The 13,824-nt window shown below is 45.2% G+C and overlaps 1 protein-coding gene across 10 annotated transcripts in view; it reads right to left on the reverse strand.

Moving 5' to 3' along the window:
* Positions 1–583: 583 nt before the first annotated feature.
* LOC120027872 (sickle tail protein homolog) overlaps positions 584–13,824 on the reverse strand; it is a 195,625-nt gene continuing 182,384 nt past the window's right edge. For 6 of the 10 annotated variants that reach the window (XM_038972963.1, XM_038972966.1, XM_038972962.1 and 3 more), the window contains 7 exons: positions 13,217–13,718; positions 12,828–13,035; positions 12,392–12,651; positions 11,982–12,137; positions 9,810–9,938; positions 7,977–8,057; positions 3,683–5,966 (listed from right to left, as the gene is read on the reverse strand). In XM_038972963.1, the coding sequence (XP_038828891.1) occupies positions 4,212–5,966; positions 7,977–8,057; positions 9,810–9,938; positions 11,982–12,137; positions 12,392–12,651; positions 12,828–13,035; positions 13,217–13,718 (3,091 nt within the window). In that variant the 3' untranslated portion in view covers positions 3,683–4,211. Of the gene's footprint in view, positions 2,268–3,513; positions 3,655–3,682; positions 5,967–7,976; positions 8,058–9,809; positions 9,939–11,981; positions 12,138–12,391; positions 12,652–12,827; positions 13,036–13,216; positions 13,719–13,824 lie in introns of those variants that run through there. The other 4 variants (XM_038972965.1, XM_038972972.1, XM_038972967.1 and 1 more) reach the window with 4 other exon arrangements.

The raw sequence follows: 13,824 nt of genomic DNA on the forward strand, positions 1-13,824 counted from the left end.
TTGCAGCCCTAAGAAGTTTAAGATAAGAAATTATTAAATATGAGTAACAGTAAAGAATAGTAAATAACCACTTCTAATACATAACTTACCAGTAGGCCCTTTTCCTTCAAGGGGTAATGCTGGATATCTCTTTTCAATGGATTACAGACACATTAAAGTGGTGGTGGTTGTTGCAGACTGGGATGAGAGTAGTTCTGTTGTTTCTACTCTTAGAGATGTAATTCTCATAGGTTAACTTCCTCTTACAGTTTTCACACCCTCAAAGCACTGGTCACTTTCCAGACTAACCACATTGCAGACGTGGCATTGCATCAACCAATGGTTACGTGCCACTTCATTGACTGCGTAGTCAAGCATCCGATTGCTATATCATATGATGTGGTTAACTGATACGATAAACACCTTTGCAGGGGTTTTGAGATCTGGCTTGCATCTGCAGCCTGGAACGCAGCCATTATGTGGCAGCCATTATGTGTAAATGTAATGCATCAGTTAATACAGAGTTCAAATCTGCTTGGTACATGGTTGAAACTGTGTACAGAGTTGAGAGCAGAACAGGAAGTAAACGTGACTAGAACTTAAATGCATTACAAGCATGCAGACCTTTATTGTTTTTATTCCGACACAATTCTTTACCACATTGCATTTTATGTAGTATGGTTTAAAGCTTTACAAAAATGAGAGCAAACCAAATATTTACAAAATCTATCTGTGCAAACATAATTCTTCTTTTAACACGAATCCCTCTCCTAAAGTATCTTAAAGGCATGCATACAAAGAAACTTTGGTATGTTAACAAAACTACTAAAGTTCTTAATAGAAGCATTTATGTACACTTTGCTAGAACAGTTTGTGAATTTCTTTTGTTTTTAGTACTGTATACCTTTAGACATCGATAAACATTAACTTAGGAAACATAGAACTCCAGTCAAGCTATTGAAGTTAAAGACTTCAGCCATCACACCTTGAGTGTATGTGTATTTCCACTTGGTATGTCATGATTACAGTAATACAGTCAGGAAATGACACAACTTTGGCAAGTAGGCACAATAACTACAGAAATAACTGTCATACCTCATAAATCTCCTAAAAATACATTGGCAGTGCATGGATAACTATATGAGAAAATATTCTTAGCAAAATAGAAGTCAAGTCAACGCAATTCCACTTTAAACGTCTGTATACTTACAGTATACATTCATAAAAGGCATTTACAAGGGCTATGCTGAATGAGAACACAAGAAATAGTGTAAGATGAAGATATACTATGGTTATCCAGTCTCTGGTTTTCAAAAATAAAACTCATTTTTTTACACGGTAATAGTGATTGTACATCAACTGTATTTTCTTAGTCAGAAAAATCTTATTTTTTTCATCTTTAAAATCATTTCCTCAGTACACCTTTTTAAAATCCAGGATTGAAGTTCAAAGCATCAGCCAAAGGAAAATGCAACTTAAAACAAAGTCAAAGCATCAGTGTGAGAATGCCAGTGACAAATCAAATTGAAATATGAATGGTTGGGGAAGTGCATCCATTACCCTTTTTACAACAAAATACAAACCAATAAACAACAGAATAAATCTAGCTCCTAAGAGGGGGGGAGAGAGGAGAGAGGAGAGAGAAGAGAGGAGAGAGGAGAGAGGAGAGAGGAGAGAGGAGAGAGGAGAGAGAGAGAGAGAGAGAGAGAGAGAGAGAGAGAGAGAGAGAGAGAAGTAACCCAAACGGGGCTACTGTACTAAGTGGAGTCCTTGGCTGCTGTGGCGGTTGGGATGCAGGATTTGCCGCTGCTGCCATTCTGGGGCCTGTAGCTGGTGAAGCTGGGGGTGTGTATGGTGCGGATGCTCTTCACACCCGGGCCCAACGGGGTGGGCGACAGAGGGGAGGGGGAGGAGGAGGAGAAGGAAGAGGAGGGTGCTCGGCCGTTTTGACTCTGCGAGGAGAACGAGAGAGCTTTACCTGTGTGAGAGGGCTTGGGGAGTTTGTGGGAGGAACCGTTAGAGAGGGAGGGGGAGGAGGTAGGGAGGGCTGAGCCAGGGTGGCGGGGGGCGTAAGGGGACGGGATGGAGGACTTGGTGGTGTGGGGGGAGGAAGAGGAGGAGTTGGAAGAGGGGAAAAGGTTAATAGGGTTAGTAGCATCTGAGTTTGGAGCAGACTGGGAGGAGCTGCCTTTAGCAGAGCTAGGATAAAAAGCAGGAATTTTAGAGGCAGGTATAGTAGGGGAAGTAGTTTTATGACCCTCCCCTGCTCTTTTAGCGCTTCCGTTAGCCTGCAAACAGAGATGCCAGAACAAAGACTGGTTGTCAAAATGGGAACTGGTTATTAAAGTAACAAATGTAAAAAAAAAAAAAGGCAAGACAACATTGACTTAACTAAAGTTATAGACAAGAAACAATCACAAAAACAAACATTGCTACTAAGAACTAAAAGACACACAAAAAGGCTCAAACTAGCTACAGTATCTATTTTTACTGGGTTACTTGAGGTAACTGAGAAACACACTGTTAATTAAAAAGGAGAAAGAAAAGATTGAAAGGATGGAAGGAGGGATGAAGGAAGTTTGAGATGGGGGAGGGGGCACTGCCTGGTGATGCCTGTGTGTTAAGAGTGATTGCCAAGCTTTCTGAGAGGTGGAGACAAAAACTGAGGGAAAAACCAGAGATACATCTTGGTTGGGGAGGAAAGAGGAGTATGTTAGATAAAAGAGGGCATATTTTTGAGGGTAAGAAAGATAAAAGTGCATATCTGGAGAAGTAAGGGTGAATATTCCACTGACTGGTACTGCAAGTGCAAGGGGGAGAGATGGGTGGTAGATGAGCATCTTTCAGAGAAGGGCCGGAGGCAGCCTGGTGGAACCAGCCTGATTGCTGCATTCACCATTCTGTTTAAGTGGAATATAATGGTGAACTCAGCGATCAGGCTAGTTCCAGCAGGCTAGAAGGGAGGGGTATTAAAGTGTGGTTTAGTAGCTGTGCATTGGGAAAATAAACGAGCGTATCAGGTAGACTGTTTGGGTTTAAAAGAGGTGCGTTGTGGGGAGGAGGGAGTGCGGCTAATCAGAAATATTGGTTTAGTAAAGCATCCTGAGGTTGGTTGGCAACACTGTTTAGGAACTCAGCTGTGATGGAAACTGGGGATGTGATGGAAAACTCAGTCGATGACAGGATGCATCTGGGCAATTTTTCTTTCTCTTTTTCTCTTTTTTTTCTCGTAACCAACACAGCAAAAGCCGCCATGAGCAGTGTGGACCATGCAGAAGCATACGGTGATGTTATAAGGGTAACAGTCAAGAGTCAAACATGCCTTTCAGTCAGAGCAGATTGAGAGAACACAAACAGAAGTCAAAATGGCCACCTCAATCCCATTTTTAAAAAAAACACTTGAACTCTCACAGCTTTGGTTGTTTTTGTATTTTTCCCTTAACACAGGTCTCTCGTTTTCTATACCCTGTTCACTATACACGTTTGTCCCCTCTAGTCCCTATGGTCCCTGGTAAGGCCCTAAAGTAAAACTACCTGTCGGAACTGCCTCTGAGCGCTGTCCTGTAGCTTTTGCTGTTTTCCTGCTTTGTCAGTAGTAGTCCCTGGCGACTGCCTGGACTTCGCAGACATGGGCACTGGCATCCGACTAGTTGGGGAAGCGACACTGGTTGCGTTCTGCAAGAGGATCCAAACGAAACAAAACAAGAAAGAAAATAAAAGAAAGAAAAAAACAGAGCACCATATTGGAGGTATGACAAACTGATAGAAGCAAGGCAATGACAGGTCACAAACCTGTTCGTTCAAGATTACCACTAACCGTTAAAAACGGAACACCAGTAAGAGCACATGCACCGCCTGTACCGTAGTAGCCTATACCAAAACGTACAACCCTACAGTTAATGCAGTCCAAGGACAACAGATTCAAGAAACCAAAAGTGTAATCAACATTGAGTGTCATTGTCTGATTAAAAGTCTGCCACTCGCTGAAACCCCGGTTAGAGTTTGAGCAGCCAATCGAAGTAGAGATATGAGAGACAGGGGACGGGACACACTGAAAATGCCACTCCCCAATAATATTGGACCATGGAGGGAGAAAGCAACAGAGAAGGGCTCTGTCATTTCCAAAACACCTGGGAAGTGATTAATGAGTGGTTGGTTTGTAAACCAAGTGGTTAGGATGGAGTGAAGGGAGGAGTAAAAAGGGGACCCAAAGCCTCCAGACCGACAAGAGCTTAGAAAGAGACCTGTTGGCTGGGGGTGATGGTGGCGGTGGGGAGGGCGGCTGGCCTGGGGAGGAGCTGAGGTTTGGTCTTCTTCCTCAGAGAGGAGGCCTTATTGGGCTGGGGGACCTTGGGGAGTGAACTCTTAGAAGGGAGTGATAAGGACCTCTTCAGGCCTCCACTCTCCCCACTCGAGACACACCCAGCATGGGGCTCCACGATGGCTGCACTTCTCACTGGTTCCTCCTGGTGGGGCCTTGCGGGGCCCATCTCACTGATGGTGGTCTCTAGCTGCTTGATGGTCTCCTCCAGGCTGTCCAGGGTCTTGTAGGTGCTTTTCCGGATCTCGTCCGTCCTGCCTTGGGAATCTGAATGCTCCCGCCTTACTACAGCTGGAGGCTGAGCCTTGGGTGACATGTCTGCTGGAAGAACAGATTGTTTGGAGCGGCTTTGGATCTCAAACCTCTTGGCCTCCTTGTGCTGTAGGACCGTGCCGTCCGACTCCTCCTCGTCCTCGTACACCACCACCTGCAGCGTCTTCTTACCTGTCTTCGTGCCTGTGCGGATGGCTTGCGACAGAGCGGCCAGCTGCTTCTTGGGAAACTTGAACTTGAACTTCTTCTTCCCGTCTAGCTTGCCGTCGCTGGACAACTCAGCGAGCTCTGCAGACGAGGAGGAAGAGTGCGACAAGCTACTACTGGAAGAGCAAAGAGCGCCGCTGGGGGCCTTGAAGGCCGTGGGACCAGCCGCCCTCTCTCCCCCCTCGGGCCCGACCTTTACCTGCAGTCCGCCGCTGCTCCCCCATGTCTCCTCCAACTCCTCGTCCTCCTCGTCTATGCGCTCCGCGGCCAGCATGCTCTCCAGCTCCTCCTCACACTCAAACACCGTGGACAGGCGCTTGTAGGCCGAGCGGATGTCCATGGGCTCGTCAAAGATGATGATGACCGGCTTCTTGTTGTTGAAGCTGTCGTGCTGCGACCCCACCGAGCTGCCGCCGTCGCCGCCCGGGGTGGTGTGGGTCATGTCCCGGTTCCCAGGTCCCCCCCCCACAGTCACAGTCTGGATGCCCCGTTTGGCATTGACCAGCTCCTGGTATTCCCCACAGGACAGGGCCTGGACCTTGGTGTTGGTGATCATGAAGGCGATGTTGTCTGGGGGCGGAGGGCCTTCCTCACCAGGGAGGTCAGGGCTCAGGAAGGCCTCCTCTTCCACTTCCTCATACTTGGGTCTGGGCTGATCTCTGGGTTGATTGGTGGCCTCACTAAGGGCCTTCTCTGTGGGAGACACCACTGCCTTAAGAGCCTCTGTTATGGTGATTGGTGGAGAGACTTTAGGCAATGCAGCGGGCAACACAACACTCTTACTAAGTGAAATGCTGGACTCCTGGACGACTGAGGAGACTGGAGTCTCAAGTCTCTTGACTGTGCTTATCTGAGGCTTATCTACAGTGTTGGCCCTTGGGCTTTCCAGAACCCCTTCTACCACTCCTGGGCTGGTCTTCAACGACTCTGATCTCACCACCTGTTTCTGAGACAGAGGGCTGAGGAAATTCAAGAACAGAGGCTTGGGAGATATAGGTGGCACTAACTGCTGGGGTTTCGGTTGCGGCTGCTGTGGCTGCTGGCTTGGAGAATTGTCATTAGCATTCACATTTGACACCTGTGAGGGGGACAGTGTTGGGTTGTCTCTGCATTCAGGAGCCTCCTCCACTGGGGCCAGGGGTGGTGGCTGCTCTTTGGAGATCTGCCCAGTTACGTAGTATATGACCTGCAAATAGCAAAGGAAGGATGAGAGAGTACATGTTAAAAACTACAACACATGACAAGCCTATCAATAAGAGAAAATATATCATGACATGTAAGGCACACGTTTGGCCTTCATACGGCCCATATAACATGCCTTCGTAAGGCCCACGTAACCATACAACATGCCTTCGTAAGGCCCACATAACCATACAACATGCCTTCATAAAGCCCATATAACCATACAACATGCCTTCATAAAGCCCATATAACCTTACAACATGACTTCATACGGCTCATATAACCATACAACATGACTTCGTATGACCCATATAACCATACAACATGACTTCGTATGACCCATATAACCATACAACATGACTTCGTATGACCCATATAACCATACAACATGACTTCATAAAGCCCATATAACCATACAACATGCCTTCATAAAGCCCATATAACCTTACAACATGACTTCATACGGCTCATATAACCATACAACATGACTTCATAAAGCCCATATAACCATACAACATGCCTTCATAAAGCCCATATAACCATACAACATGACTTCATAAAGCCCATATAACCATACAACATGCCTTCATAAAGCCCACATAACCATACAACATGACTTCGTATGACCCATATAACCATACAACATGACTTCGTATGACCCATATAACCATACAACATGACTTCGTATGACCCATATAACCATACAACATGCCTTCATAAGACCCATATAACCATACAACATGCCTTCATAAGACCCATATAACCATACAACATGACTTCATAAAGCCCATATAACCATACAACATGCCTTCATAAAGCCCATATAACCATACAACATGACTTCGTATGACCCATATAACCATACAACATGACTTCATAAAGCCCATATAACCTTACAACATGCCTTCATAAAGCCCATATAACCATACAACATGCCTTCATAAAGCCCATATAACCATACAACATGACTTCGTATGACCCATATAACCATACAACATGACTTCATAAAGCCCATATAACCTTACAACATGCCTTCATAAAGCCCATATAACCATACAACATGCCTTCATAAAGCCCATATAACCATACAACATGCCTTCATAAAGCCCACATGACCATACAACATGCCTTCATAAAGCCCATATAACCATACAACATGCCTTCATAAAGCCCATATAACCATACAACATGACTTCATACGGCTCATATAACCATACAACATGCCTTCATAAAGCCCATATAACCTTACAACATGACTTCATAAAGCCCATATAACCTTACAACATGCCTTCATAAAGCCCATATAACCATACAACATGCCTTCATAAAGCCCACATGACCATACAACATGCCTTCATAAAGCCCATATAACCATACAACATACCTTCATAAAGCCCATATAACCATACAACATGACTTCGTATGACCCATATAACCATACAACATGCCTTCGTAAGGCCCACATAACCATACAACATGCCTTCGTAAGGCCCACATAACCATACAACATGCCTTCGTAAAGCCCATATAACCATACAACATGACTTCATAAAGCCCATATAACCATACAACATGCCTTCGTAAGGCCCACATAACCATACAACATGCCTTCATAAAGCCCATATAACCTTACAACATGACTTCGTATGACCTATATAACCATACAACATGACTTCGTATGACCCATATAACCATACAGCATGACTTCATAAAGCCCATATAACCATACAACATGCCTTCATAAGACCCATATAACCATACAACATGACTTCATAAAGCCCATATAACCATACAGTATGACTTCATAAGGCCCATATAACCAAACAAAATGACTTCATAAGGCCCATATAACCAAACAAAATGACTTCATAAGGCCCATATAACCATACAACATGACATTTGTAAACATTTCAAGGCACGTTTGGAACTTTGGATGTCAAGATTAATGTTAGCATAGTAAATGCCCTGAAATTTTGACTATGAAGTTTTAGCGGTGAAAATATGGTATTCGTACCCCAGGGCTCTGACGAAGAGGGGTGGTGTTCCCGTTTTCATCCACGTTGGGATCTTTGTCCTCACGAGTGTTCTCAGAGCTCTGCTAGGACAGTTCGTGAAGGGACAGCATTATTGTGCAATTGCACTCTATGGGTGAATTCTAACATTTATTCTCTCTACTATGCAACACAGCATTGGACAACAACCCTCCTATAAGGCATATTTTGATTGAGTTTCAAGATACGTGCTTATAACATATTAGATACCTTATAGGATCATACATGCAGGCACAAGTGAATAGTTAAGGTATGTTATGGCTATTATGTAAAAACCTTTAAAGGGACAATCTGGGATTCAAAACAACAACAAAGCAGTCTATATATCATTGATTTAAAAGTTTAAAAAATGATCTACCAATGCCAAATTGTTAGTTACCAAACTAATACTCTAATCTGAGGTATAGACTGACACCCATTCTACCAACAGACTAGCTAACATACTACGTTCAGTGTTGCATCACGTTTTTATATATTCTCTCTCAACTTTGTTGTTGGTTTAAGAGAATGTTTAAATCAATCATTCCCATTTGGTGAGTGGAATGCAACGATGTATGACTGAAAATGTGCATGTAGGAATAACATGACCAATGCATTGCTGGTGTTTGAGCTGAACATTGTTTTTACCAGGAAAAGATCATATCTGACCCTCAGAATAACTGGATCTCTCATACAGTCCATGTACAATATCTTGTGACGTGGTTTCTGAGCGAGTTAGAGAGGAGCATGAGATAAAGGTGCATCTCAAATGGCACCCTATTCCCTTTGTAGTGCACTACATGCACTCTTAGAAAAAAAGGGTTCTAAAAGAGTTTTCCAGTTGTCTCAGGTAGAACCCGTTTGGGTTCCATGTAGAACCCTCTGGGAAAAGGGTTCTACAGTGCATGGAAACAAATAGGGTTCTACCTGGAACCAAAAATAGTTTTTTAAATGATTCTCCTATGGGGACAGCCGAAGAACCCTTTTAGGTTCTAGAAAGCAACTTATTTTCTAAGAGTGTACTTTTCAACAGGGCCAATATGGCTCGGGTCAAAAGTAGGGGAATAGGGTGCCATATGGGACGCACACACTGTAGTTCCCTGTTCTCCTGTGGACAACAACCACAGTAGGCATCTGTTTGGGTATTAAAATGAATTAGAAGATAAGAGTTAAAGTTATATAGAGATGCAGAGATATAGTAAGGTATCATTCCCAAGAAATAAGCCCAGTAAAAAAATTGGTCCCAGTGACCTAAAGTAAACCAAGTCTGCAAAAACAAGTCTGTGACCTACCGTATGTAACAAGTAATAAAACCTTGTTCCCCTCAAATAGCCAATCAAAGTACTTTCCTATAGCAAAGTCGATAAGCAAATTATTATTTGAATAAAGGGCAGTTATTCCCAAGAAACAGACAAGACCATTCGATTAGGTCTGGATGCAAGATAAAGGATTAGTTTATTGATTGGATCAAGCAAGACAAACATAACGCAATCAAACATCAGTAGCAACAGGACACCATTCATTTGTTGGATACACACAATACACTTTTCCAGACATTTTCTGCAGACTTAGTCAGAGAGAAAGTCCAAGGCATGAGTTCCATTGAAATCAAAAAGGGAAAAAGAGAATAAGTCAGAATCAGAAAGGATCTTGGGTAGTGGAGTTGTTACAGTACAGATCTCTTGATGGAGGCAGAAGCAGGGAGTTGTGAAAGGCACAGAGGTGGTTAAGGTACAGCCATCAATTGTTAGCTGGCGTCACACAGTGGGCAGAAGCAGGCAGTTAGGCGGACGGCTAAATGGCACCACGTCCTTTACCTTTTTCTCTTTGAGGGGCAATAAGGCCCCGGGTCTTAGCTCTCTGATCTGGGGCTCAACTCGAGTAGGGTGTGTCTCTAGCACACTACTTTTCACCCCTACATCCTTAACTGTGAACTTCTGGAACACCTGGGGAGTGAAGATATGTTAGGGGATTAGGGTTTAGGGCCCTGAGGGTGAGAGCCTAACTATATCTGCCATTTGTGAGGTGAGTCTATTAGAAGCACCTACAGTCGTGGCCAAAAGTTTTGAGAATGACACAAATATTAATTTTCACAAAGTTTGCTGTTTCAGTGTCTTTAGATATTTTTGTCAGATGTTACTATGGAATACTGAAGTATAATTACAAGCATTTCATAAGTGTCAAAGGCTTTTATTGACAATTACATGAAGTTGATGCAAAGAGTCAATATTTGCAGTGTTGACCTTTCTTTTTCAAGACCTCTGCAATCCGCCCTGGCATGCTGTCAATTAACTTCTGGGCCACATCCTGACTGATGGCAGCCCATTCTTGCATAATCAATGCTTGGAGTTTGTCAGAATTTGTGGGTTTTTGTTTGTCCACCCACCTCTTGAGGATTGACCACAAGTTCTCAATGGGATTAAGTTCTGGGGAGTTTCCTGGCCATGGACCCAAAATATCGATGTTTTGTTCCCCGAGCCACTTAGTTATCACTTTTGCCTTATGGCAAGGTGCTCCATCATGCTGGAAAAGGCATTGTTCATCACCAAACTGTTCCTGGATGGTTGGGAGAAGTTGCTCTCGGAGGATGTGTTGGTACCATTCTTTATTCATGGCTATGTTCTTAGGCAAAATTGTGAGTGAGCCCACTCCCTTGGCTGAGAAGCAATGGTCTCAGGATGCTCAGGAACATGAATGGTCTCAGGATGCTTTACTGTTGGCATGACACAGGACTGATGGTAGTGCTCACCTTGTCTTCTCCGGACAAGCTTTTTTCCAGATGCCCCAAACAATCGGAAAGGGGATTCATCAGTGAAAATGACTTTACCCCAGTCCTCATCAGTCCAATCCCTGTACCTTTTGCAGAATATCAGTCTGTCCCTGATGTTTTTCCTGGAGAGAAGTGGCTTCTTTGCTGCCCTTCTTGACACCAGGCCATCCTCCAAATGTCTTCGCCTCACTGTGCGTGCAGATGCACTCACACCTGCCTGCTGCCATTCCTGAGCAAGCTCTGTACAGCTGAATCAACTTTAGGAGACGGTCCTGGCGCTTGCTGGATTTTCTTGGGCGCCCTGAAGCCTTCTTCACAACAATTGAACCACTCTCCTTGAAGTTCTTGATGATCCGAAAAATGGTTGATTTAGGTGCAATCTTACTGGCAGCAATATCCTTGCCTGTGAAGCCCTTTTTTTGCAAAGCAATAATGATGGCACGTGTTTCCTTGCAGTTAACCATGTTTGACAGAGGATGAACAATGATTCCAAGCACCACCCTCCTTTTGAAACTTCCAGTCTGTTATTCGAACTCAATCAGCATGACAGAGTGATCTCCAGCCTTGTCCTCGTCAACACTCACACCTGTGTTAACGAGAGAATCACTGACAAGATGTCAGCTGGTCCTTTTGTGGCAGGGCTGAAATGCAGTGGAAATGTTTTTTGGGGGATTCAGTTCATTTGCATGGCAAAGAGGGACTTTGCAATTAATTGCAATTCATCTGATCACTCTTCATAACATTCTGTAGCATATGCAAATTGCCATCATACAAACTGAGGCAGCAGACTTTGTGAAAATTAATATTTGTGTCATTCTCAAAACTTTTGGCCACGACTATAGAGTACCCGGCAGTTAAGTGGAGAAAATGCTTCTCCTAAAGTCACTGAGCCTGGTGCTGGTTTGATACTGCTTGTATTCTATTAACCTAGTGCTGTGGTGGCCGAATGGTTAAACTTTCTAGGGGTAAGACCATGGCTAATTCTGATTTTGTAAAGTACTGCGTCCATCCTTTGCCAAGTGAAGGTAACCCAACCACCAGGAAAGGAAGGGATAGAGGACCCACTCCCATAGTGAAGGAGAGATACAACAGTCATTAGTGTGGATGTGGATGTATTTCCCGGTGGTCCTATTTGATCAATATAGTATCGTATAGTACAGTATGAAGTATGTGTGTGTGGGAGTAAATGTACAGCAGCTGTTGGATGTATGGGTCTTACCTGGAGCTCTGCCATGATTTTGTCCCCCTCGTCGTCCTCCTCCTCCTCCTCGTGGATGGCTGAGGCAGCAACGGGGGCAGGGGTGGAGGGCGTGGTCTCTGGGGGGATCTTGGTGGGTTTGCGCTGGGCAGCTGGGACCTCAGCCTCCTCTTCCTCCTGGTTTAGATGGGAATGGGGGAAGCGGGTTAATAGCTACATTTAATATGACTCAAATACTAGCATCACTGTTATTTACCACAAGAGTCAGATCAACAGATCAACATTGCCCATTCCAAGGTATATAAATGATATTGCTTTCAAGTTGCTTGATAAAACTGTCCTTAAACTGTCCCCTCTCCCCATGTCGCTTATAGGTCAGGTCTGGCTAAGTCTGTAGTCTAGCCTGCAGCTAGACTACATGGCAGACTGACCTGTCCCGAGGCAGACTCATTCCTGCTGGTGTAGACCACCTCTCCAGACCTAGTGGTGGTCATTCCAGAGCTGGAGAAGGTTTTTCTGGGTGGAGGAGGGGGAGGCGACTTGCTGGCCTCCAAGATGACTTTGCCCACTTTGTCTGAAGGGGTGGTGGGCTTGGTGGTGTGCTTCTCTAGTACCGGCTTGGGGAGTTTCTCAGGACACGCAGGCTTGGCTATGGCTGGTTTCTCTGAGCTGGGCTCAGGCGGAGTCTCTTCTGTAATAGACAAACACACACGTAAGGTCAACAATAAGGCCTACATGAAAATTACAAAGGGTCATTTTCCTGAAGAACAATTATGTGCTTGCATAAAAAAAGATGTCCACAAGTATTTTTATAGTAGTGAAATATGTTGAGTGTGTCAGGTAGTTTCATAAAAGAACCCTCCCTACCTGTGGTTGGCGCCACAGGCTTGGGGGAATCCACTTGGTCCTCCAGGGCAGCAGGGGTCACTGTAGAGGCCTCCCCCTCGCTCGGCACCTCCAGACAGGGGATGCCCTTCATCATGTTGGCCTGGGCCTCATCCAGGATCCTCTCAAACTCCCTCCCATCATAGTGGCCCATGTTCTGCCTCCGCTCCTCCCACTCCTTCTCTGCTGCCTGTGGAGGGCAAGAGAGAGGAGGGAAGATTGAGAGAGAGAGAGAGAGAGAGAGAGAGAAAGAGCAGTGGAGGGAAGAGAAACAGACAGTGCTTTCAATAACCCTTAGAGGAAATCTGATATGAGATGTTATAGATGATAGATTTAAGACTGAAACGCACTATAACTTCCATAGGGCTTACCTTTATAGACATGGCCCTGTTTTTGCTCTTGCTGCTCTTGGTGTGAATCTCCTCGATGAAGAAGTTCCCTGTACCATTGCTGCCGTTATTGACCGGAGCCTGGGTGGGCAGCTCTTGGTTGGCAGCAGCAGTGGTAGCAGGGGTCTTCTTCTGCTGGGCAGGGCTTCCCCCCTGGCTGGAGGGGTTGGAGTTGGAGGACGAGGCGGTGCCTGTGGAGCCCTTGGCTGAGCTGGGGGAGTCCCGGCCCTGGCTGTGGGTGGGGGTTATGGGGGGACTGGGCTGGACCAGCAGGGCTGCAGACTGCTGGGACTGCTGAATGTGGACCGGAGAGCTCTGGACGTGGTGGATGACCATGGGGCAGGAGGGCATGACCACCTCAGACCTGATGGAGGAGCTCTGGGCCTCGGGTAGGGCCGAGGGGGAGGCTGGAGGTTCCGCTGGGGGGTCGGGGTCCACCATGGTGGTGGTGGCTGGGCTGCTGTCTATAGGGGTTGTAGCACATCTGTAGGGCAGAGAGGGCAGGATAGACTTAATATTAAGGTTACTTTCCCAAAATCCTGGTAGCAGGATTATGGATTATGTGTTCACTCCTGGAATATTCCAACCAG

This window comes from Salvelinus namaycush, chromosome 33, assembly GCF_016432855.1.
Source record: "Salvelinus namaycush isolate Seneca chromosome 33, SaNama_1.0, whole genome shotgun sequence".
In the NCBI taxonomy this organism is placed as follows: domain Eukaryota; kingdom Metazoa; phylum Chordata; class Actinopteri; order Salmoniformes; family Salmonidae; genus Salvelinus; species Salvelinus namaycush.